This window comes from Cottoperca gobio, chromosome 17 (assembly GCF_900634415.1).
Source record: "Cottoperca gobio chromosome 17, fCotGob3.1, whole genome shotgun sequence".
NCBI lineage: Eukaryota > Metazoa > Chordata > Actinopteri > Perciformes > Bovichtidae > Cottoperca > Cottoperca gobio.
The window spans coordinates 4,703,589-4,726,714 of record NC_041371.1 but is presented as its reverse complement, the minus strand read 5'-3'; the positions used below and the strand labels follow the sequence as shown (position 1 = coordinate 4,726,714).

General features: G+C 43.5%; 1 protein-coding gene across 1 annotated transcript in view; it reads right to left on the bottom strand.

Annotated features, from left to right (window-relative positions):
• Positions 1-5,918: 5,918 nt before the first annotated feature.
• st6galnac3 (ST6 (alpha-N-acetyl-neuraminyl-2,3-beta-galactosyl-1,3)-N-acetylgalactosaminide alpha-2,6-sialyltransferase 3) overlaps positions 5,919-23,126 on the bottom strand; it is a 52,823-nt gene continuing 35,615 nt past the window's right edge. Inside the window, exons 4-5 of the mRNA XM_029453488.1 lie at positions 9,029-9,136; positions 5,919-7,482 (exon numbers count right to left, since the gene is read on the bottom strand). Of these exons, the coding sequence (XP_029309348.1) occupies positions 7,293-7,482; positions 9,029-9,136 (298 nt within the window). The 3' untranslated portion in view covers positions 5,919-7,292. The remainder of the gene's footprint in view (positions 7,483-9,028; positions 9,137-23,126) is intronic.

Here is a 23,126-nt window from a genome sequence, read left to right as displayed (position 1 = left end):
ATACTTTGTATAAGTTTTAATTGTTAAAAAAATTGGATGGAGGTCGAGTGTTTGTGAGCTTCTGAATGCATGAATGTGTGGATGAAAGTAAGTGGTTGCAGACTTTGGTTAGTTTGTATTCACAAAAGTCACACAATAACACAAACAAACTAATCGATGGAGGCAGCGGTAGACCAGCAACTCCAATATTCTGCGAGTTTAAAATGACTGTTTTTATCAATGGAGTCTGGTGACTTTGAAGAGAGCAGAGATAAACGGCTTCCGGCAAGGTAAAGGGGTGATAATATTCTAAATATAGCGTACACTTAAACTGATATTGATTTTCTTTAGGTGGCTCAAATACGTTTTGTTGCTACCCTCGTACACAGCAGTGCAGTGCTTTAATGCTGGTGCTCCTGTCTGTTTCTCCAAACTGAGGGCGTGCCGATCGCCATCTTCTAAAGTTAATACACTGACTATGGATAAGAACCTCATACAACCCCACTTCTAACAACCCAGAGTTTTTATTGATCTGAAAAGTAACAGAAGTGTGCTTCAAACAGAAGAATGTATAGAAAGCAAAGACATTTTTTAATTTACCCTTCCTTTATCCCTTATATTTTATAATTAGACTCCCACTGTAAGTGTCCCTGAGCTAAGAAAATACTACCTATTGTAGGACCATCAGGCCTTAGAAAGCACAAATATGTTCCAGAGGTCAAACACTCTGCAAGAACAAATCAGCGAACACTAAAGATTGAAAAGATTCCACGTTTCACGTTGACCTCGCTCAGATAAGCTGTCCACATAACAGAAAATAACTGACGCATGCCAGCTGCTAGCAAAACAAAAAATCAAGTAAATATGTGGGTATGGAATTTAATTGAGGTCTAACAGAGTCAAGGTATCTAAAGTGAAAATTGAGGATTGTTTCTCTCTCTTCAAGGGAAGGTAGACTGAAAAAGTTGCATTATTTCTTTCCATTTACACATTGCTCTTTAGTTTCTCTGCTGGTGAATGTTCATTACTCCCATTGCTCACACTGAGCTCGCTGTTCGGCTCCAACCAGCGGCTTCTAGCTATCTAAGTATTTACTGGGAACCGATTCCTTGGATAGCATGTTGCATATGTGAAAACCTACTAACTGGTTTCTGATTGTGTCAGCTGTGATCAGCTCAGATGGTTTATTATTTAGTAGAATACAGGTACAGGTGTTCGGAGGCGGAGCTGAATGAAGTGTTGGTTGTTGTGGACGTGACTCTGCAGCTGTGACTGAGGCCGGAGACGTTGATGTTGGTCATCTCAGGCAGAAAGCAACTAAATCTGTCAACTAATTAAACTAAAGCCAGACGGAGGAAATAAAACGATCTAAGCTTTGTGTTGTGGAAAATACCACAAAAAGGAAGGACTTGGCATCGTGTTAAAAACAACATTACATTACAGGTCATTCAGCAGACGCTCTTACAGTACAGGGTCCCTCAGGGTTAAGTGCCTTGCTCAGGGGCACACTGGTGGCAGCCTGGTGTTGAACTCCCGACCTTCTAGTGTTTTAACAGTCAGAGATGATGTTTTTATGTTGAGTGGGTGCTTTTGAAAAGGCTCAGTCCACATTTTAAGGGGAACACAGTCAGTTTATTAATCATGTATTCTTCAGCTTTTGAACACAATGTCTTCTTGTTGAGGAGGTGGCCTTGGAGAAGACCCAACCTGACTCCTGAAATGTAACGACTGCGTTGATTATATTCACCGACAAAGTGTTTTCCTGACAAATAAGTGAACGTTTAGACTCTCCCTTCTCTTTTTACTTCTGGAGTTAACCGAGAGCTTTGAGTTGAACCTTGACGTAACCATTAATCTCGCTTTAGTTGAGGATATTATCGAGAAAACAAACATAAGAAATTGTCAGTGAATGTTTTGCAGACACATTTAGTATGAACACTTTGCGACTTTACAGATAAATTCAATTTAAAACCTAATCCACATAATCCAGATAGCATTAAATGTGTTGCAAATTAGACGTATAGGGAGATAACTTTCAGGAGATTACACATTTATAATTATAAACCTGAGATACAAATTGGTGGCATGGAGTTTGAAAGATAAGACGTGTCGGATCCTGTGTGTTTGAGTTTGTCAGGACGTCTCAGCCAGCCGCGTGGCTTTGGACCATTCGTGTTTCAATACGTGTCTTTTTTTTATCTTGATGCGTTGATGCTGTAGCTTAAAAACGATGAACGTGAGCATCATTATTTAACACTGTACTCGTCTGAACTCTGCCCTCTTCAATGATGATTTAAAAGACGGCAGATTTAAGATGACAGCTCGGCGCCATTTACATAACGTGAACACAGGTTTATTTCATTCTGCTTGTTTAGAAAGGAGTGTAATCATACAACAGGGTTCTTTAGATTTTCTTTAATCCCCACAGAGAAAGAAAGACACAGAGGACACGTCGGTAAAAATAAGAACATTCACAATATATCTAATTTGAGCTAATAAGTAGACAGCAAATGACAGAATACATATAATTACTACCTTTTTTTAAAAACTAAATGTACATTTAAATAACCTGCGATACTCCATGCAGCATCTGGAGTGTTAGCAAAAACAACCTCAGTGTTATATTACATTCTGTGTAACTCAACACTCAAAGTTACACACTTCACAAGGACACTTGAAAAAAGAAAAGGAAAGTGCTTCACAACACCAGACATAATTGTAAGACGTGCACACAGGGGGGGGGGACAACATTTAAATGAACCTTTCATTGTAAGAAAGCACTTGAGGCATTTTAGAAAATGGCAACAAGTACAACTGTCAGGAGGGGAAACGCTACACACTGAGGAGACGATCTTTAGAATCTGAACTTTCAACTCAAAACACAATAATCTGCAATGATCACAGCGGGGGGGGGGGGAGCCAACGAGCCAATGAGAGCGCTTTAAACGGTAAGAAATAATGAAATTCACATCTTTGTTGCACAGACCTCCAGAATGAGACATTTGAATCAGTTTATTTTAAAAGCCAACTCTGTTAGTTTTAAGAGAAGCGACCTTCAATCTGTTCTTCAACCACGTTTCATACAACGAGAATCGGAGCTCATTCAACTGCAGGTTAGCGAGCAGCTGAGGACGAGCAATGTTGCTTTCCCCAATTTGCATCCTGCCAGGTACAAAGAGCTTCAGGTTTGAAAGGATACATAAAGCCTTTTCCAAACAAACTTCACGGCTCAGAACATGAAAGCTTTAAGTGATTTAAATGATGAGTTCAGGCTGCGGATGAAAACAATAGAGCCAGAATCAGAAATGAAAAAGAAGTCAGGCAAAAAAAGAGGAATCTGTCGACATATTGAGTGTGAGATGACAATAGATATGGAAAGATATGAAGGTTAGCTTAGCTTAGCACATGGTATGGATATAAACAAGTTTCAACTACAAGTGGTGCCACACTTTCATGGGAGTTGTAGTTTTTCTCTGTGCTCACAAAGCCATCGCTGTTCAACTTTTTTTTTTTTAAATTGACAAAGGTTTCAACTTCTTATAGCGACTGCAAACAAACAAACGAGTTACAACAAGTTCATTTGTGAACTTTAGAGGTGCTAGTCGGTGGATTTTGTTACGTTTGGACAGAGCACGGCTCGCTGTTTACCTCTTTGTGCTAAGCTAAGCTAACCGGCTGCTGGCTGTCGCTCCATATTTACTGTAAGATATGCGCCTCCTCATATAACTTCCAGAAAGACATCGAATAAGAGTTATTTTTCCCCAAAAAGTCAAACTATTACTTAAAAAGTTAAAACAAATCTGCATCAATGAAAAATAAAAGTATATTTCTCGTCCCACGCTGCTTCATAGTGCTACTTATTCACAGCGTCTCCCGTCCTCTTCCTGTGAGCCACAGATGATTCATGGGAGCCTATGTAAGGGCGTATTCTCCATCATATCCCGTATAATACATCTGTGGCTATTCTGCCATTGTGCTCCGGCTGAGAACAAAAGAGTGTTTGTTGATCAGAAAATAACCGAGAGCCTGAAGCAGAAAAATGTTGCGATCTGCAGCAGAAAAAAGAAAATTGCTGCACACGAACCCACTGCATCAACAAAATGATACAATCAAGCATTAAAAACAACAAGAGGAAGATGCGAGTAAACAATTACAATAATATAATGCACCATAACACACCAAAACAAATCATGAGAACTTAAAATCTAACCGCGCTTTACAATTCACGGTGGATAAACTGCCAGACGTCTGCACAATCACAGGCTGAGTGGAAACGCACGTACAGTAATCATGTAACATGCGTGGCATACTGTATGGATTCAGTATCAAGGGCTGTTTTACCTCCGGGAAAATAAAATAAATGATATTTTCTAACTCTTCCTGAGGCCCAGATCTTATCTTCAGGAGAAATGATTCAGCAGGACGCTTCTGCTTTACATACATCGTGCGGTAGGTACTTTGATATCGGCTGCGAGACGGCGAGCGTCCCAGAGGAAATCTGAACCGTGACCCCGACTGTGTTACGGCCATCTCCTATTCCCTGAGCTACATCGGGGGGAATTTAAAATAGGACATTTTTACATTTCGCTGATGCTCTTGTCAGCGGACTTACAATGACTTTTGAGTTGTAGGTCATTCTTTGTGAGTTCTGTGGTTCCTTATTCAGAGACATGTGTCGCACGCAGCTGAACCCACGGAGCAGGCTTTTTGCTTATTTGCAGGTCAAAATGCGTCTAAAACGTCTGGATTAAAAATGGATTTAATTTAAAGACATTCATTTAAAGGGAGGGAGTTTGCTCAGTTGTTGGAGTTAAACATCCGAGCGGTTACGCTTTCACTCTGAGGAGCGAGATGAAAAACTGAAGTGGCACATTTCTATCTGTGAAGAACAGTGAAGATTTTAAATTGGACTGATAATGGATCAACGAATGACGGCGTTGTTTGAGTATCAATTTTCATGCACGATTCAACAACAACAACAACAACAACAACAAAGAGTCATTCTGTTGTTCTTTGCCGTTTCCAGTTGCATGATTATATATTTGGGAAAGATGTTGCACGGAAGATGTGCACCATGAGGCGGACAGGACACCTGAACATGCCAGAACACTTGCGTCTGAAGGAGCGGCAGGAAGTCGACGACATAACCTCCTAATATTAAAACTAGGGGCTTCTGGTTGAAGCTTCCTGTGTGAATGAATGTTGCGTTTGATCCGGCACACTTACAGTACAGTAAACTCCAGTCCATGCTACCCACAGAGTCCGGACTACATTCAGTTTCCTGAAGTTGAAACAAGAAGTTAGAAGTACAGTACTGTGTGTATGATTCAAGACGGAAGTGCTGACAAACAGAAAGTTACTACAGCTGTCACTTCTGTTGACGCGCGGAACGGCCATCTTGGATTTGGTGAGGTTCTTCCAACTGTCCGGTACGGAAATCTGACATCAGGAGGCATTTTAGTTCAAATGGAAATTTCTCTACACTGGCATGAACTGACATTTTGGGGCATTTATTTATAAAGAAAGTTGTGAGATTCCAACACACTAATTCTGTAGTATAAAATCCTCCCCACACTATATTATGTAAACTCCCAGAGGACATGACCTCAGAGTCTTCAATGCTAGATATGTTCCTGCCAAGAACTCCAAGAAGCTGCCAGTTTCAACCTACGTTTTGACCTGCAAATCACCAAATCGATGCTCACTGAGAAAGAGCCCAAAACGAAGGGCCTGTGTGTGTGATAGTAAACAAGAGTGAGATCGTGGAGCTGCAGTGTATTACAGTCGTCAGGGACCCTGTGCATCAAGTCGCCTAAATCACAATTAGTCTTTGAATCCTTCCAGTCGTCCCCTCTGGGCCGCGGCTCTGACCAGGACACTAATCAAGGCCTTGAGGGTGTGTGTGTGTGTGTGTGCGTGTGGGGGGGGGGGGGGGGGGAGTCACGGTCACAGCCAGAGTGTCTCAGCCCTCCACGGCTACCAGCCAGGCTACACACCTCACTGATTATTCTTCAGTGTGCTGGAACAGATGCATTCAAATGTAACGGCCTGAACCAGGACACGCTGCGTTCAAAGACGAATGGGAAGATGTGTTCACACAGTGATACTGTACACAAAGAGGCACAAAGCTGGATGAGAATATGATCGAGTGAGAGAGAGAGAGCATGCTCCTCCGTCTCTATACAATGAACTGCAGAGTATATTGCAGGCACAAAATGATAATAGAATACAATTAACTTCCTATGGTTTCACTGCACACATAAATCTCTCCCTCCGTGGGCTCACAAATGATCCTTTCCGTGAGTCTGGAGTTTGTAATTGCACATCGCTCTATGTGCTGCGATGCTCACATTGTCAATAGCACACTGTTAAAGAGCGTTAGCAACTTATCTCTGCAGAATAAATTAGCAACCTATCCGGACATCAAGCCAAAACATGATTTTCACAGCATTATAAAAGAAAAGAAAAAGTTGACATCTTTAAATTGTGTGTGTTTACACACAGCACAACAACCGAGCACGAAGATAAAAAAGCTGATTTACTTCCACGACTCTAATCAACCTTCCAGTTTCACTGAAATAGTTTTCCTCGCCGTGTTTTTCTTTTCAAATGACCTTGTTTGTTGAAGGTTTTGTAGGCGGAGAAATGAAAACCTGCCCTCAATAATCCCTCAGTCAGAGATGAAGGCCTGAATGATACTCGTTATGGATTAATTACAGCCTGACAGAAGAAGACGGACACGCGGAGGAAACAGAGTAGGCGAGCTTGTCAGGCGTCCATGGCAACGAGACTCGTCTCTGCAGCAGCTCTTCTTCAGTCCTGAAAATCATTTTAATTCAGCCTCTGCGATGCACAGCGCCTGCAGACATGTGAGCGGCTGAGGTCACTGAAAGTTGACAGATGGTCGATACATCCTGTTGTTTCTCAGTTTTTTTCTTTTCTTTCAAAGCTAGTCTTCGAGCCATCCTCTTGCTAAACTCACAGAGCAGCGAGTGGATCGATTAGTCAGTAAAAGAGCGGCGCGCTGTGCACTTTTGGCCACTGGAGATATGTTTTTGCTGTCTAGGTCTGTTTGAGTGGCCGTCTAAAAAACAAACAAGCACTTCCTGGATATTAGCCATCCAGGACTTGACAAGCAGCCATCAACCAACCGTTCTTTAATGGGTATGAAGTGGAACTTGTGCCAAAACGGATGTTTGTGCACATTAGGGAACACGCTTTCTGTCAGTGTAGCGATCCAGCTGGTCCCCAGATGATGCTGATGATGATAATGACGATGACAGTGTAGTATTTCCATGTCTGTTCAACCAGGGTCACGACAGCTGCCAAGGTGGGTTAAAGAACTTGATGGCGTGAGTTTTGGCCCACTTGGCGATCACAGACTTCTCAGTGATGAAGCGGTGCCCGCCGTAGGGGGCGCTCTCATGGAGCAGATACTCTGCACACTCGTCCCGACTGCCCGCCTCGTAGTAGTGATAGGGAACCTTTCTGTAGCCCTCCGTCCTGAAGAGGAAGGAAGGACAGAAAAAGATCATTTCAATATTTGCATATTTAATAATGAATTTACCTCGCCCGAGTTAGAAGTTAAATAAAATGTTTCTCATTCCAAACTAGGACGTTACATACCGTCTGTCCTGGAAATAGGTCTGCTCTGATTGTGCTTTCAAGTGCTTCTATTACTGGAATGTCCTTTTTTAGATATAGATATAGAACTTGTTTCGATATGATTTTGCTCGTGACAACTTTCAGGACAGTTAGTGACGCAGCAATACAGCTTCACAAACTATACATGAAATACAAATCAATGAAAACAGCAGTCGGCACGGAGCAGGAGAACACACTCTGCACATGGTTTACAATGGTGAGCGACGGCTTTATGAGAAAATGTTGTGTAACAGCTTCGTTGGGAGAACAAACACTGGCAGAGGAGACGCAGCCATCACCGGTGGGTCCACGGCGACAAAGCAACGATGGCTGTCTGCCAGCTCAATCACTGCCTCTCTCTTCTGTGTCACACCGTGGTGCGCACCGGCGTTAACAAATAAATTCAATTTCACCCTCTCTGCAGCACCTGTTGAAGTTCCATTACTGCGTATCTGCTGAGGTCAATTCTGTCTAGAGCTTCACGAAACACTTCTCCTCCTCTTCTTCTTCTTCTTCTTCTTCTTCTTCTTCTTCTTCTTCAGGAGCTGCCAGCAGCAGTTTGCGTGACACTAAATTGTCCACTCAGAAACTCAGTGGAACACAACATTCTTCTGTCTCACGCAGGAAAGAAGAGAGAGAGAGAGAGAGAGAGAGACAGGCAGGGAGAGAACGCCACCCCTTAGCCGCCTCACTGAATCATAAAACCCTCGGTGCTGGTTGAATCATCACTCCTCTCTGCCGTGCGTCTGGGGCTGTTTATATTTCAACTCCCGCTGTGCACGGGGAACACGGAGAGGATAAAAGGCAGGATTTTCCCCGCGTATTAGGTAAAAGTGTTGGACTCGGGGGGGGGGGGGGGGGGGGGGGGGGGGGAAATAGAGAGAGCTCAGGTTGAGCTGCCAGAGCAGAAGCGAGACGTAGGGAGAGAAAAGGCGAGTCAATCAAGGCTGAGATGACTAGAGACCGAGCGGCCGTGCCCCGGGCAACAGCATCTTGTTTGTCATCCTTCCTGCGGCCTCGCAGCGAGACTGCAATCACTCACCCAAGAGTCAGAGAGAAGAAGACAGGCCGATATAGAAATACAACTTTAAGTAGGGAAGGAATTGGGTGCTGCAGCTCAGCCACCCGCAGCATCGGAGACTCTGCAGCCTGCTGGGTATTCTAGGCAGGGAAACATAATGGTATTCACGGCACAGACAACCCAATATGGATTTCAGCATAGAAATTCAGCCATTAAATCCAAACTGAGGGATTGGAAATGTATTCCAACAGGGCAGTCTGTGATTATGGGAGGCACTGCTATTGGCCGGCGCTGCTGTGAATGTGAATATAGCTTTCGAATTCTTTTTTGTAGGAACGTGTGCATTTCTCATCCAAGTATGGCGGGTTATAGTCGGTGTCTTACTTGCAGTAGGTGTCATTTATCATGCCGTAGATATGGATCTCTTTGCACATGTCCATGGCGAGGATGAGCGTGAACCAGCCCGTGCTGAGGTAGGAGCCCGACTGGATCCTGCAAACACACAACCACAGCTGTTTCATTGAGAGATTCATTTGCATAAAAAACCTTTAATTTGCATTCAAATTAAAACATCTGTAGAGTTTCCACGGGTGCCGTTTCTCTGACCTTTGCACTCTTTGCTCGCGTGTGCTTGTAATGCAGCCGATCTGAGAATCTAAATTATTCCAACAGCTGTTCGTATGTTATGTTGCTCTGGATTGGAGCCACAGCTCGGGATCAAAAATGGAAATTTAAAAAGTAAAAGCATCTGCAGCACAGCCCTCAGGTCAGGCGTAGAAACATATGTCTGCCTGTAAGTTTCAAAGGTGATTTCTCTCATTTTAAATAGTTAAAGAGGTTGTACATATTAGACTTCCATGTATATATATATAAGAAGGTTTAAAGGCGGAGAAAAGAAACACACGTTGTTGGGTTGTTGAACAGCTTATCACTACAGCAGCACACACGTCGTCCCCTGTGATCGATGCAGGAACCCGTGTGGGCCGATCAATACCAACATGCATAATCCTTTCATCAGCATCAGACCAGCAGCGTTACGACCGCTCAACGCAAGGAATAAAAAGGTACGCTTTGATCATGTTCCAACACACAACACCGTTGAGATGCATCTTCACTCGAGGTTTTGTCAAAACAAGACGAGTAAGTGGGTCATAAAGTGTACGCCCCCGCATGGCAGGTGGCCCCGCTCCCCGAGGGCTCGCTGCCTCTCAGCCATGCAGAATACTACAAGGAGCCTTAGACCGTGTATAAATTAAACAGAGTGCACAGCATGATGCTGATAATGATGAGGGGGCAACGTGGCAGCAGCCCCACAGTGTGACACTGAATCAGTAAAGACATTTTGGAGGAACCAAAAGTTATTTCATTCTTTGTATTTGATTTGTTTTTAGGAAAGCAAAATGTGGTATATACAGTAAATAAACTTGCCTTGACTTTGATATTTAAATGGTCAACAAGTTACAAATTAATATATAAATTCACCAATAAAAATAAATAAATAACTCAATTAAAAATGCATAAATTATTACTCAAATACAATTAATTAAAAGAAATACTGTTTAAAAAAACGGATTTAACATATAATCAGAAGGGTAATTAGTTTTTCCGTTGGCCTGGTCCACCTTAAAAGAAGACCAAGAAGAAAATACCAAAGTGGTGCACAAACTAAAGAATAAAAAAGCTTTACTATTGGGGGTGTACTTCCTAAAATAACATGGATGTTTGGAACAGCAGATCCTATTTGCCATGATGCATCCTGTCACATTTAGCAGCAGGAATGCTGCCCATTAAAGTTGGAGTTGGACAGCTCCAGCATCCCGGGCTCTGTCAGCATCAGCACCTTGGACAGCGCTCAACACAAACTCCAACTGTTTCCCAACATTGTTTTTGCTCGTCCATTAAAAATTGCAGAACTGTCGACTTGTTCCCGCTCATCATCGGACGCCCGCGTCTACCAGCTATGAGCAGTTAACAGAATAACAAATGAATCATATTCAGCTGTAAATGTGCACGCGAGCGGCTCTTTGACGTTGTACAACTGAGATTTGAGCAAAATGCTAATTCCAGTAAGCTAACATGCTCCCACTGACAACACGAGCGTTGATGTTTAGCAGATATGTTTAGCATCATGTGTAAGCATGCTAACATTTACTCATTAGCACTGCGTACAGCTGAGGCTGATGAGTTAGTTTTGCAGAAATTAAGTCATAAGCCAATGTTGACCTGATGGTGCCGCTAAATTAAAGGTGAGTGAATAACGAATTCATCCTGAGGGGAACAGGAATATTTTTACAAAAATGAACGCTAATCCAGCCAATCGCTGTCGAGACATTTCACTGATAACACAAATGAATAACCCTCGTGGTGGCGGCAGAGGGAAAGTCACGGGATCACCATCGTCATTAGGATTCATCATTCAGGAACCATGAACGTCTTTACTAAGTTAGATTTAAATCCATCACATCGCTGTTGAGACATTTCATCCATAAAAAGCAACGATTAGAGGAAAATCTTTTAATAAATAGCATTTGATGCAGCAGAAAATGTTTTCCTCAGCCCCCCCCCCCCCCCCCCTGTGCTGTTATTCATGTCTTGACCCTTCAGATTTGTTGCGCGACCCCTCGGTGGGGGAACCACAGTCCTTAGTAATCCACCTGTAAAAGAAAGCCGGAGGATGTTTTACACCGTAGCTGATCCACTTATGATCATGAGCAGCTAAACGGGCAGCAGAGGATTGAAACGCTTGTGATCCAGAAGGCTCAGTGAAAGATGGCGACCATAGAATTGATAAAAAACCTGCGAAAAGCTTTCAAACTGCTTGAAATCAGCCTGTTAAAAATATGTCATTTGTAATTTCCATTCCAGTTGTGTGTGAAACATTGTTGTGAATAACTGTGAAGGTGCCTTCTCTCGTGTTGTACTGTGAGAGCAGCTGGCAGGCGACGCATGATAACTCCACCGCTAATAACTATCCTCCAGACCGCTGACAAACATCTGATCTACAACTCTCCTTATGTCCGTCACTTGGCACCTTGATGGAGGAGACGCGTCATTTTCTTGCCTCTTGTTAAATGTTAGTTTTTCAAATTGCATACGAATAATAAATTATGATTACGAGCAATCATGGAGCTAACGCAGGAAAGGAAACGGTGGATGATGAGATGAACGGGAATCACACATTTGCGTTACGGAGCTGTGTTCAAAACCAAGACGGACACATAAACAAAAGGAATTTCACAATGAAAAACCTTTAAAACTCAATAAACATCATAATAGCAGCTGTGAGGCCATCACAAATACAAGAGAGACCCGTGTCTCGTTTAAACTTCCAGTGTTTAAAAGATGTGTTGGAGTAATTTGTGTCATCTTGAGGACATTTTTTAACCGTTTTAATGCCAAGAAATGTTTGTTTTATTATGAAAAGACCAGTCTAGCTGCAGAATATTATGCAAACACACGCATAATAACAATAATAATGGTAATAAATGCTAATTGAGGGGGTCATATTGTAGCAGGAGGAACATGTACACAGTGTAGATTCCACATTTCCTGGTTATCGGTGCTGCTGGTGAACACTGAGCAGGCGGCGGCTGCAGCGTCGTGTTCAAGGACGGTTCAAATCTGTTGCGGGGATCAAACCTGTGAGCTTTCTGATCACGCACGGTCTCTCTAGCCGCACGTCTCCTCTCGTTGGTGCTCAGTAATCATCACGCGGTGTTTCTGCCCTGCACTATTTAAAAGTCAGTCAAGTCATTTCAATGACACTCTTGACATCGGTGTCCTTCGGTGCTCAAGCTAATGAAGTTTGAGTTTCTGTAGGTGGTGCTCTTATCGTTGTCACTTCAGCTGCGCTTCTCCTGCGCTTATTCAAAATGAACCTGCTGATTAACAAGAATAATGTGTCATGCACCTCTGTGTAGCGAAAGGATTTGTTCTTAAGCTAACAGTGTGAAGGTTTCATGAGCTACGTGGTTGAATCCTTGTTTGGCTTCAGCGCCGTAGACAGGATTCAAGTGCCCTAACAACAAACATGTTTCTTATTTGTCAAATCAAAGACACTAAAACACTGAGGACACAATCTCAGCATTTGTAGTAGCTACAGCCCTGATTGGCTGATGGGAATAAGATATAAGAGCAGACTTCAAATACGGCGCTAATTAATGAAGAAACCAATCAGCTAACTAAACTAAAAGAGTTTCAAACATCCCGACTCTACAATGTGGCTTTAAGGCCTCAAGTGCACAGTTTAGTTTAGCTGTTAGTTTGTGTAGCCCATCAGACTCTCTCACACGCTGACACGGGCTGTGAGGAGGGGAAATACCACAAAAAAATGCAATTTGTTGTAATAAGAGAGGAGGAGGAGCACAGAAGGGAAACATTTCCAGTGATACACAGCTCGGCAGCTCTCAGCCGTCAGAGCTGTCAACACATCACTATTACCCTGCGTTACTCATTAGCCATTTGACAGTGTGGCAGGAGACACACACTCAAACATTCGCACACATGCACCACATCCCCCGCCGAGTGCTGAATGTCCTGGAGCAAAAATAGGCCTTCTAGAATAAATAAAGAGGGGGGCGGGGGGGGTCTCCTGACCTGATAATTAACATTTCAAAGCAGATCTGTGGAAGTGGAGACGCAGAGAGAACGACTGATAGAATTGAAGGTCTTCAACAGACAATGTGTTTACCTACGACAATCATAATGGCACAAGTTTGCAAAGAGGAAGCTGTTATTGTGTGGCCAATTTAAAAAAGAGATAAGGCTCAGTGTGAAGCTGCTTTGGCAGGCGACAAATAACATCCAGAGCCGGAGGACAGGGAGGATGCAATTTGATTGTTTTGTTAAAGCAGGAAAACGCAGCCTTTTACTCAAAGGCTGCAAACAAAAGGTGTCATGAGGTCCAGCTCAACACCGGCTGGCTTTTTTTTTTTACAGAGTCTCCTTTAGTCCCCACTGCCACGGCTTTATTGAAAAATGAAACATAATAAATTGCGTTTGTGCATGAATAAGAATCGCAGTTAAATCGACTGCACAGACACAGACCTGAGTCAAGTGAGGCAGGGGTGATTGGGACTGACATGCTAGGACACTGCAGCGCTACCAGGCACTGGGAAATGAAGGGTGTTTGAGAAATGGAGTCGGACACTCTGTGCAGGGTTTAAGTAAATAATCCTCCAAGTCTGACTGAGTTTGAGCTTGTTGTGCTTTACCTGCCGAGCGCCAGAGGCTAAGGAGCTTCCCGGGATCTGCGAGAAGCTTCTCTCCCTCCGACTCTTGTTCAATAACTCGCACTTGACATTCACAGCGGGAAAGCTGTCCACGTGTGTGAGAAAATCCAAAGTGACGACCGCTTTAGTTGAACCGTGCTTAATATACGCCTCTGCAGCTGCACAAACATGATATGACACCTGTCCAATCCACTTAGGGGAATATAACTCAACTCTTTAGTGAGAAGTGGAGCCTTACGCTGGAAGGAAATCACTTTGAAAAATTGATTATCGGCAACACATCAGACAAAAAAGTTATTATAATACACTATTGGACAAATGCAAATGATTCACGTAATTAGACACCTGATGTGTTTGAAGGATGATCTCTAAATATGCAGCTCAGCTTGAATGTTGATCCAAACAATTAAAAGCTAAACTAAACACTTCTAGCAGGCCATAAATCATGACACTGGATTCATAAGGAACAGTTTGTCATGTTGGGAAATACTCACTTCCATACTGTTCTCATGTCTGCACTCTAACTTATGAAGCTATCACCAGCAACTTAGCTTAGCTTAGCTTAGCTTAGCACAAAGACTGGCTCTGTTCAAAGGTAAGAAGATCCTTTGGACAGAGCCAGTCCAGTCTTTATTCGACATCTCTGCCACTTGTCTTAGTGTGCACACTATAAAGTAGTTATTTACCTTTTATTTAAGGAAGTCTGTTGACATACAATAGAGACGTCAGTTTTTGACGGTTACCTTTTGTTCTGTGAAGCAATAACAATGATTTGTATTCTTTTAAAGTCTGATTTTATCTGTCTGCAAAGCACTTTGTAACGCAGTGCACTGAATGTTCCATATACCGGTACATGCTGTCGTATTATTAATGCCTAAAGAGCAGGATCAGGGCAGAACCATCTGTCGGGTCGGTTTGTGCTCTGACGTGGCGAGACCTCCTGCACGTCCATCCTGCATCAAGTCACTTCAGACACAATCTGTGAAATCGCATATAACATACGATTAATACTACGTATGACGTAAACCTGAGTAAGTTGTGCATTCTAACTGCACAGTATGAGGATTTCATCCGGATCTGTACTAGATCAGTATGAAACATGAGTTTACTGGATTGCATTGCGGCTTTTCAGACTGTCCAATGGAAGACTGTGAGGCAGACTAATGATGGCGAGAGACGTTAAGACACGGCTAATAGGAGCTTAATGTACTGAAGGAAACATTTTAATTTGCCTTGAAATAATACTGGAAAATATTCAATTGGAGTGGAAGAAACAATGTTGATTTACGTTTGTGATAAACCGTTTTCACACAGCTGTAACGTGATCGATTCAGTCACGTGATGCAGAGAAGAAGTATTGCTGCGAGTGTGAATTGTCTGCTGGTATTGGCAGATTTAATCGTTAATTTAGCATTCAGTATGCAGTGGAAACTGATGCAGGGTGTTAGTATGCAGGGTGTTAGTATGCAGGGTGTTAGTATGCAGGGTGTTAGTACGCAGGGTGTTAGTATGCAGGGTGTTAGTACGCAGGGTGTCAGTATGCAGGGTGTCAGTATGCAGGGTGTTAGTACGCAGGGTGTTAGTACGCAGGGTGTTAGTACGCAGGGTGTTAGTACGCAGGGTGTTAGTATGCAGGGTGTTAGCATGCAGGGTGTCAGTATGCAGGGTGTTAGCATGCAGGGTGTCAGTATGCAGGGTGTTAGTACGCAGGGTGTTAGTATGCAGGGTGTCAGTATGCAGGATGTCAGTATGCAGGGTGTTAGTATGCAGGGTGTTAGTATGCAGGGTGTTAACATGCAGGGTGTTAGCATGCAGGGTGTCAGTATGCAGGGTGTTAGCATGCAGGGTGTCAGTATGCAGGGTGTTAGTACGCAGGGTGTTAGTATGCAGGGTGTCAGTATGCAGGATGTCAGTATGCAGGATGTCAGTATGCAGGGTGTTAGTATGCAGGGTGTTAACATGCAGGGTGTTAGCATGCAGGGTGTCAGTATGCAGGGTGTTAGCATGCAGGGTGTCAGTACGCAGGGTGTCAGTACGCAGGGTGTTAGTATGCAGGGTGTCAGTATGCAGGATGTCAGTATGCAGGGTGTTAGTATGCAGGGTGTTAGTATGCAGGGTGTTAACATGCAGGGTGTTAACATGCAGGGTGTCAGTATGCAGGGTGTTAGCATGCAGGGTGTTAGTATGCAGGGTGTTAGTATGCAGGGTGTTAGCATGCAGGGTGTCAGTATGCAGGGTGTCAGTATGCAGGGTGTTAGTATGCAGGGTATTAGCATGCAGGGTGTCAGTATGCAGGGTGTTAGTACGCAGGGTGTCAGTATGCAGGATGTTAGCATGCAGGGTGTTAGCACGCAGGGTGTCAGTATGCAGGATGTCAGCATGCAGGGTGTTAGTACGCAGGGTGTTAGTATGCAGGGTGTTAGCATGCAGGGTGTTAGTATGCAGGGTGTTAGCATGCAGGGTGTTAGCATGCAGGGTGTTAGCATGCAGGGTGTTAGCATGCAGGGCGTTAGCATGCAGGGTGTTAGTATGCAGGGTGTTAGCATGCAGGGTGTCAGTATGTAGGGTGTTAGTATGCAGGGTGTTAGTATGCAGGGTGTTAGTATGCAGGGTGTTAGTATGCAGGGTGTTAGTATGTAGGGTGTTAGTATGCAGGGTGTTAGTATGCAGGGTGTTAGTATGCAGGGTGATAGCATGCAGGGTGTTAGTATGCAGAGTGTTAGCATGCAGGGTGTTAGTATGCAGGGTGTTAGTATGCAGGGTGTTAGTATGCAGGGTGTTAGTATGCAGGGTGTTAGTATGATATTTCAAACACAGCCTTGGTCTCTTTTTCTGTTTCAAACAAATTGCCCCTGGGGTAGATCTTTAGTTGTATATTTTCAGGCTTTCACAGGTACCATCTACCATTGCAGGTAATCACAATGCTATTCAAATGAAGGGCTTCTTCGCCAGATGTTCCCTTTTTAAAATGATTATCCAATCTCCAGAGACATGAACAGCACACTCGCCTGCCTATCTTCTTTGAGTTTGTCCATGGGGCGAGTTGTGTGTAGAGGAACAACATACAGCGTCTTCCTGAGTCTCTGAAGCAGCTGAGGAGCCTTTTGGGTTCGATACAGTGACAGAAATCCAGAGCAGAGCCGCAGGGTGAAAACAGGTTATTGTTTTTTTGTAACATTTTTCTTTTTACACAGACCACAGAGCACAGCAATTTATTTTAATGATGGGAATGAACAATGCAGCCGTGTAGGCTTGCTGAGGCGTTTCTTAATTCTGCCGGGAGGCAATATGAAGTATCGGGGATGACCTCCACAACCTGCATTATGAAAAAGACAATTTGCTTTTTTCAAGTCTAGATTTGTTTACTTTTGTACCAATACGCAAAGCTAATAACAACCAGGAAGAGGACGCTCACCCTCGACGAAAAGACGCTTGTCGATGCAGAGGAGCACCGTGTTTTGTTTGGATGATGTCGGGTCAGAAGGAAGCTCTCCGATGACTCTCTTCACTTGAACCTTTGAAATCATCTGGTTTTTTAACCTTCTTTACTGGCAAAATACTGAAATATCTAAACAACTGTTTGATAGATTGAAGACATTTTGAGGAGATATTCTTGGCACCCAGATGATAAATCCGACTGACTTTGGTGATCCCCTGATTTTTTGTCTCGCGACACAGTGAGGTTGAAATATACTGAACTATAGAATTTCCTCAATTTTATGACCATACGCCTGCAAAACTAATGATCATCAGCCTCAGCTGTACTCCATGTCTGCTGATAATTAGCCAATGTTAGCATGCTTACATGCCGAGTTTAGTAAACTCTATAGCTGCTCAGCATCAGGATGTTAGCATTGTGACTTTAGCATTAGCACAGTGTGTCTTCAGCGCAGCCATCCTGTTGAAATAAATTAAAATGCAGAAATATAGTGTAAATATGTTGGACTACGGCTTCACTGTAAACACAATTGGTTGAGTGGAGAGTGTTTCGTGCCTCGCAGCGGGAGACAAACAGCTTCCAGTATGTTCTCCTGCAGGCTCGTGGATTTCATTCAGCGCAGAACATTTGTGCTGACTGTAGAATATTCCCGCGGCACAGGTTACAGACGAGGTCCGCCGTCGTCTTCTATATGAAATAGTTTCGTCTGTTAAACTCGAGTTCATGGATTCTGGGTTTTAATTGAGGAACAGATAGCATATCTTCTCTGAACGACGCAGGTTTGTTTCTTTAGTTCGGTGAATGTGGTGCCCTGTTTAGCTTCTGCTGAAATCTGAGTCTCAGATTTAACAGCCAATTTCTTCCCTTCTGCTTCTTCTCCACATGCAACATCTCGGTGTCATTTTCAAACTTAATTGGAATCTTTTTTCTTTTTACCTTTTCCATTCAGAGAGTTCATCCACATTCTTGAATTGTGAAATCAGTTCCCACATTTCACTTCCTTCCACAGAGTGCAATCATGTGAAGAAGAACCCGAATGCAAGTCACAGAAACAGATCGTTAATGTAAACATCATACTTTCTACCTCCAAGATTATTCTTCTGTTTTCCTACACAACACAGGCTATTTATAGATGCACCAATCAGCACACAAGTGAGTCCTTAATAATGAACAGAACAACGACAGCTTCACTAATGAACCAAGAAGAAACAAACTCTTACAGTAAGAGCTGTGCTACATGATGCAGGAGCAGCTTTTGGACGAGATGTTCGCACATCTGGACCGTCACGACCTGGACGAGCTATTTCTTGCGTGGTTAAATTCATGGTTAATCCTTTCAAAGCTGTGAAGTCACTCCCTTTCTCTCAGTTTATCTTATATCGTGTTTTAAAACCAAACTAATGAGAAGACACGGCTTGTTCAACAGCTTCCTCTGTTTTGTCACAATCTACTTTCTTGGAGATTAGTGCTTTGTACTGTCGTCCTTTAGGGCCCGGTGATATTGGATTTTAGTCCCTCGGGGACGTCTTTGTTTCTGGTTCAACATTCGAAGCTGTTTTCACATTTTCCCTTTCCGATTACGCGTTCTACTACTTGCTGTTCACACTCAATCTCTGCTCCTCCGTGTTTTTATCACCTCTATCCACAATTTCTCCGTCTGACCCTTTCGACTCTCATCTTCTTCTTCCCCTCCCACTCTGCTCACCCCCTCTGTCCCCTGACTCCCACTCTCCCCCAGAGTTAATGGCCTCATTGTCGTCCTAAAGCAGATGTCAATAAGAGGACAGAGGACAGACGGCTGGTTAAAAACGGAGAGAGATGCTCTGGAGGCCGACATCCCAGCAGACAGCCAGCAGTCGCAGAGTAATCCTGGGTACAGTGAGCCAACGCTCTGTTTTAGTGGCGATGGACACCAGGAGGGAAAGGACTGAGGACACGATGGAAATACCGCAAATGTATTCTTCAGCTTTCCTGAAGGAAAAGTCAGAGCGTGAAAGCATGCTGCTGCTGATCATGATGCATGTATTCATCTACTCCGTCATCACCACTCAGCCTCTTCTAATGGGAGAGCTCGTTTAGCTCGTCGAGCACAATGTCTGCCTGTTTGGCAAATGTCATCATAATAATCATTAATGGCAAACCTTTTAGGGAGGTGGCATATGATATATATACATCAGGGTAAAATAAATCTCCAATATCAGCTAAAAATGGGGATGCAACGGTAAAGTACGCCTCATTAACCCGAAGGAAAGGCTGCAAAAGTGAAACCTGGCAGATTCATAATGGCTGAGGTATGGAGTCTGGCCAAAGTCCAGGTTTTCTTTCTTCTTTAAGTTTGTCTCATGTTTCCGATCTACTTCACACCTGGAAGCAGAACCACCACAGTGTGATCTGCTGGCCACTGAGCAGCTGTTGGGGTTCAAGGTTCAGGGTTCCTTGCTCAAGGGCGCCTCAGTGGCAGCCAGTCCGGGGGATTGAACCTTCAACCCTCCGGTCACGAGCTCGCTTCTTCAGGCCACCACGCGGCCCGTTACTGTCGTCACTGCTCAGCAGATTTACATTAAATACGTAGATCGAAGGCTGTCGTGTGTACGTGATGCAGTGAGAGGAGGATGAGTGCAGTGGGGGCTGCCTGAAGCACATGATGTTGGCGGGATGATACACCACTCACTACTGAGTGTTTAGGCTCAAACAAAACAACCCCCGCAAGAGTAAGTGCAACACATTGACATCTTTAAACAGCGAACCTGAAGCCTTCGACTTGTCAGCTGCGGATGACTTATAACTTCCCTCCTCAGCTGCTTCGCTCTGGATGTTACGAAGTTTCAATATTGGACTAAATAGAGGGCGCTTCAAAAAACTGATATGGAAATGTAATCTGATATTATGATCATAATCCTGTCGTTTGTGATAAACCTGTGCATAGAGAAAGCATGGAGTGAGCTGAATTGTCTAATTACATGTGACACAGTTTTATATAACAGAAGTCTGATATGACATAACTGATGTTGTTATAATACTTCCTCTGTGTTCCCTCTAACAGCAGGAGAGTGCAGAGCAGGGTCACCTGTAGCTGTGGCAGGTGACCTGGAATCTTTACCTGCCACAGCCAACGTTAACACAATAATACAATGTTACATGGAGTATTTGGCAGGTGGCGGAGGGTACAAAGAGACAGACGATACAGTAAGATAGTCACGTCTTTATATAGTGCTGTAAATGGTGAATCTGCGAGGAGGGAGAGCTGCTGGTATCTTATTCCTCGACATCCCCTGCAGGGTCTCGGTGCTGTTAGCATGATCCAGGCTGCTGTGCTCACTGACACTCTGCATGTGGAGAACATCCATCATCCTAACTCGCTCCACACTCGCAACATTTGTCCCCCGTTACTTTTACAAACACCCAAATGACCGACCATATGGTGCTAAATGGTCAGAATATAACATCCCCCCCGCCTCCCATCCCCGCCTCCCTCGTGCATCCCTGCAGCGATTCTTCTGACGTGCAGGGAGCTCACGGCACGGCGAGGGGTTTCCACTGATCTCCTCGTCTCCGCCTGGCAACCAGGACTTTAATAATTCTCTCAGAGCAGAAGAAGGCGTCTGATGCTTTTATGCACGCAGCAGTTTTCTCTCATTAATTTCGCAGCACCCCAGTGAGTCTGAGGGAAAGACTTCGTATGTCCAAGAGATGTTTTACAAGCAACATTTCTACCTCCGTGTACCAGAGTCAAAAATAAAGATTCCTTTGTTATACTTTACATAAATCCCAGACATTCAAGTAATAGATTAAATGAATTACAGCGCTGCATATAGCTTTGATAATAAACCCTGATTAACTGACTGCAGGTGTCATTACCTTTGATGAAAAGATCCAAACTCGGAAATTCTTTAAAACATTTTTAAATAATAAAGAAACAATTCTAATTACTAATTTCCTACAGCCCCAGGGAGGAGGGTTCTTACCATAGGAGAAGAATAATGTGTATGATTTTGTAATATCATTTCCATTTATTCTTTTTAATGGAGTTCAAACGATCGCACTCGAAAGTGAAAAGCAGTCGGCCCCGACGGTTGTTTCCACACAATACTGGGATATCATCTCTCTGCCGACGCTCCGGCTAGAACTTCAAAGAAGATGCGCGTCTCCCGGTTTGATATTTCAAACTGATTATACAACCTTCTCATTTTAAAAGACAAAGCCAGATTAGTCACCTCGAGCTCAGCAGTGGATCAAAGTGTGCCACACGCCGAGCGTATCTTCTGTTGCATTTCAGACGTGTTAATCCTCAGCCATGTGCGACGGGTGGGACGGAGAACTCCTACTTGGGTTCAACTGATTTCAGTATTTTTAGTTTGCTGTAGCTCGCGTATTGTGCCAGTGCTCTGTGTGTTTTCAGTATTCAGTGTCTGCCCTAAATTCTCTCATTGTCTGTGTGAGAACGCCTTCTCATTCAGACAACCATGGGACGCTTAATCTCTCCAGTAAAACCCAAATTAATGATTAAAAGAAAAAAAGGTTTCGTGTTCTTTCAGGGATCACCCACACACTGCGAAAACTTAACGACTTGATTAAACAAAAGTGTAACCTAAGAGTCTGCGGCCGTGCGTGAGGCTCTGCGGGGCTGCGCTCAAGAAAATACACGAGCTAAATGCTCTAAGTGTTTATGTTACGTGCCAGGCAGGGTGTGTTTTTCTCTCACCTGTGCTCTAATTAGGTGTTGATTGGTTGATTGGCCGGCCTATCAGGAGGAAGGGCCCTCAATAAAGGAGGGCTCTCTCGTCAGCCTGCGTCGGGGTCGGCTGCTGACGTCTACGACTAAGCAAATGCTATGAAATGCTATGTTTGTGGTAATGTGTGTGAGGTTAAGTCGGGGTACCCGGTACATTGTTCATCCACGTAGAGACTTCTTTGTTAGAAACACTGGTTTAACAGGTTGTTGCCACCTCTGTATGTGTTGTACACCACTTGTTATTTAGACATCGTGCCTTTGTTATTAAAGCAGCTCCAGAATAACTTTACTCGTGGTTATCTGCATAAAAACACACAATTCAAATGATTAGGCAATAAGTGTTTTATTTATTTATTTATTAGTGTTTTTAATGCTGCATTATAAGCTGCTTAGAGCTGGAAGTTAAGCGGGTCATATTTCCCTCTCTAACATCTCCGACAAACATCTGCATTTATTCAAGTTTCTCACCCAAAAAAAAACATGAACAAGAAGATTGTAACAGATCGTAAGGGGAGCGAGCGTCTGACTCACGGCAACAGAACATCTTGTCTGCACGCTCCCACATGAGCGACTCGTGGGCTGGTAATGAGTGTGTGCCGTGGTGTCATGAGACACCTGTCACCTGTCACCTGTCAGCAACACATATCATGAAATAAATCAAATGTAATGTGTGGGGGGGGGGGGGGGAGAGGCGGGGAGATTGAAGCACAGCCGTCGTGAATGACGGGTTTGAATATTAATTGAGTCGGAGAGAAAAGAAAAAGCTGCATGCAACAATAACAAAAGGAATTTTTAAAAGCTTGTCCTGCTGCACCCAACTGAGCATGACGTCCCTCGTGCCGGTTAAATAGTGGCATTATTAGTTTAGTTTATTCTTTGGCTGTAAATCTAAATAATAACATTGATTTACTGGGTTTAATTGAAACGAATGTGTCCGTGCCAGCGTGCATCTGGAGTCCTGCACGTACTCTATTGTTGTTATTTCTAGTCTCGGCCTTTCACAATAAAGTGGCTTAAAAAAAAAAAAGCAGCAGGAATTATGTTAGTCTGAAATAATGCATTTATTTTTGGCGCTGCTCG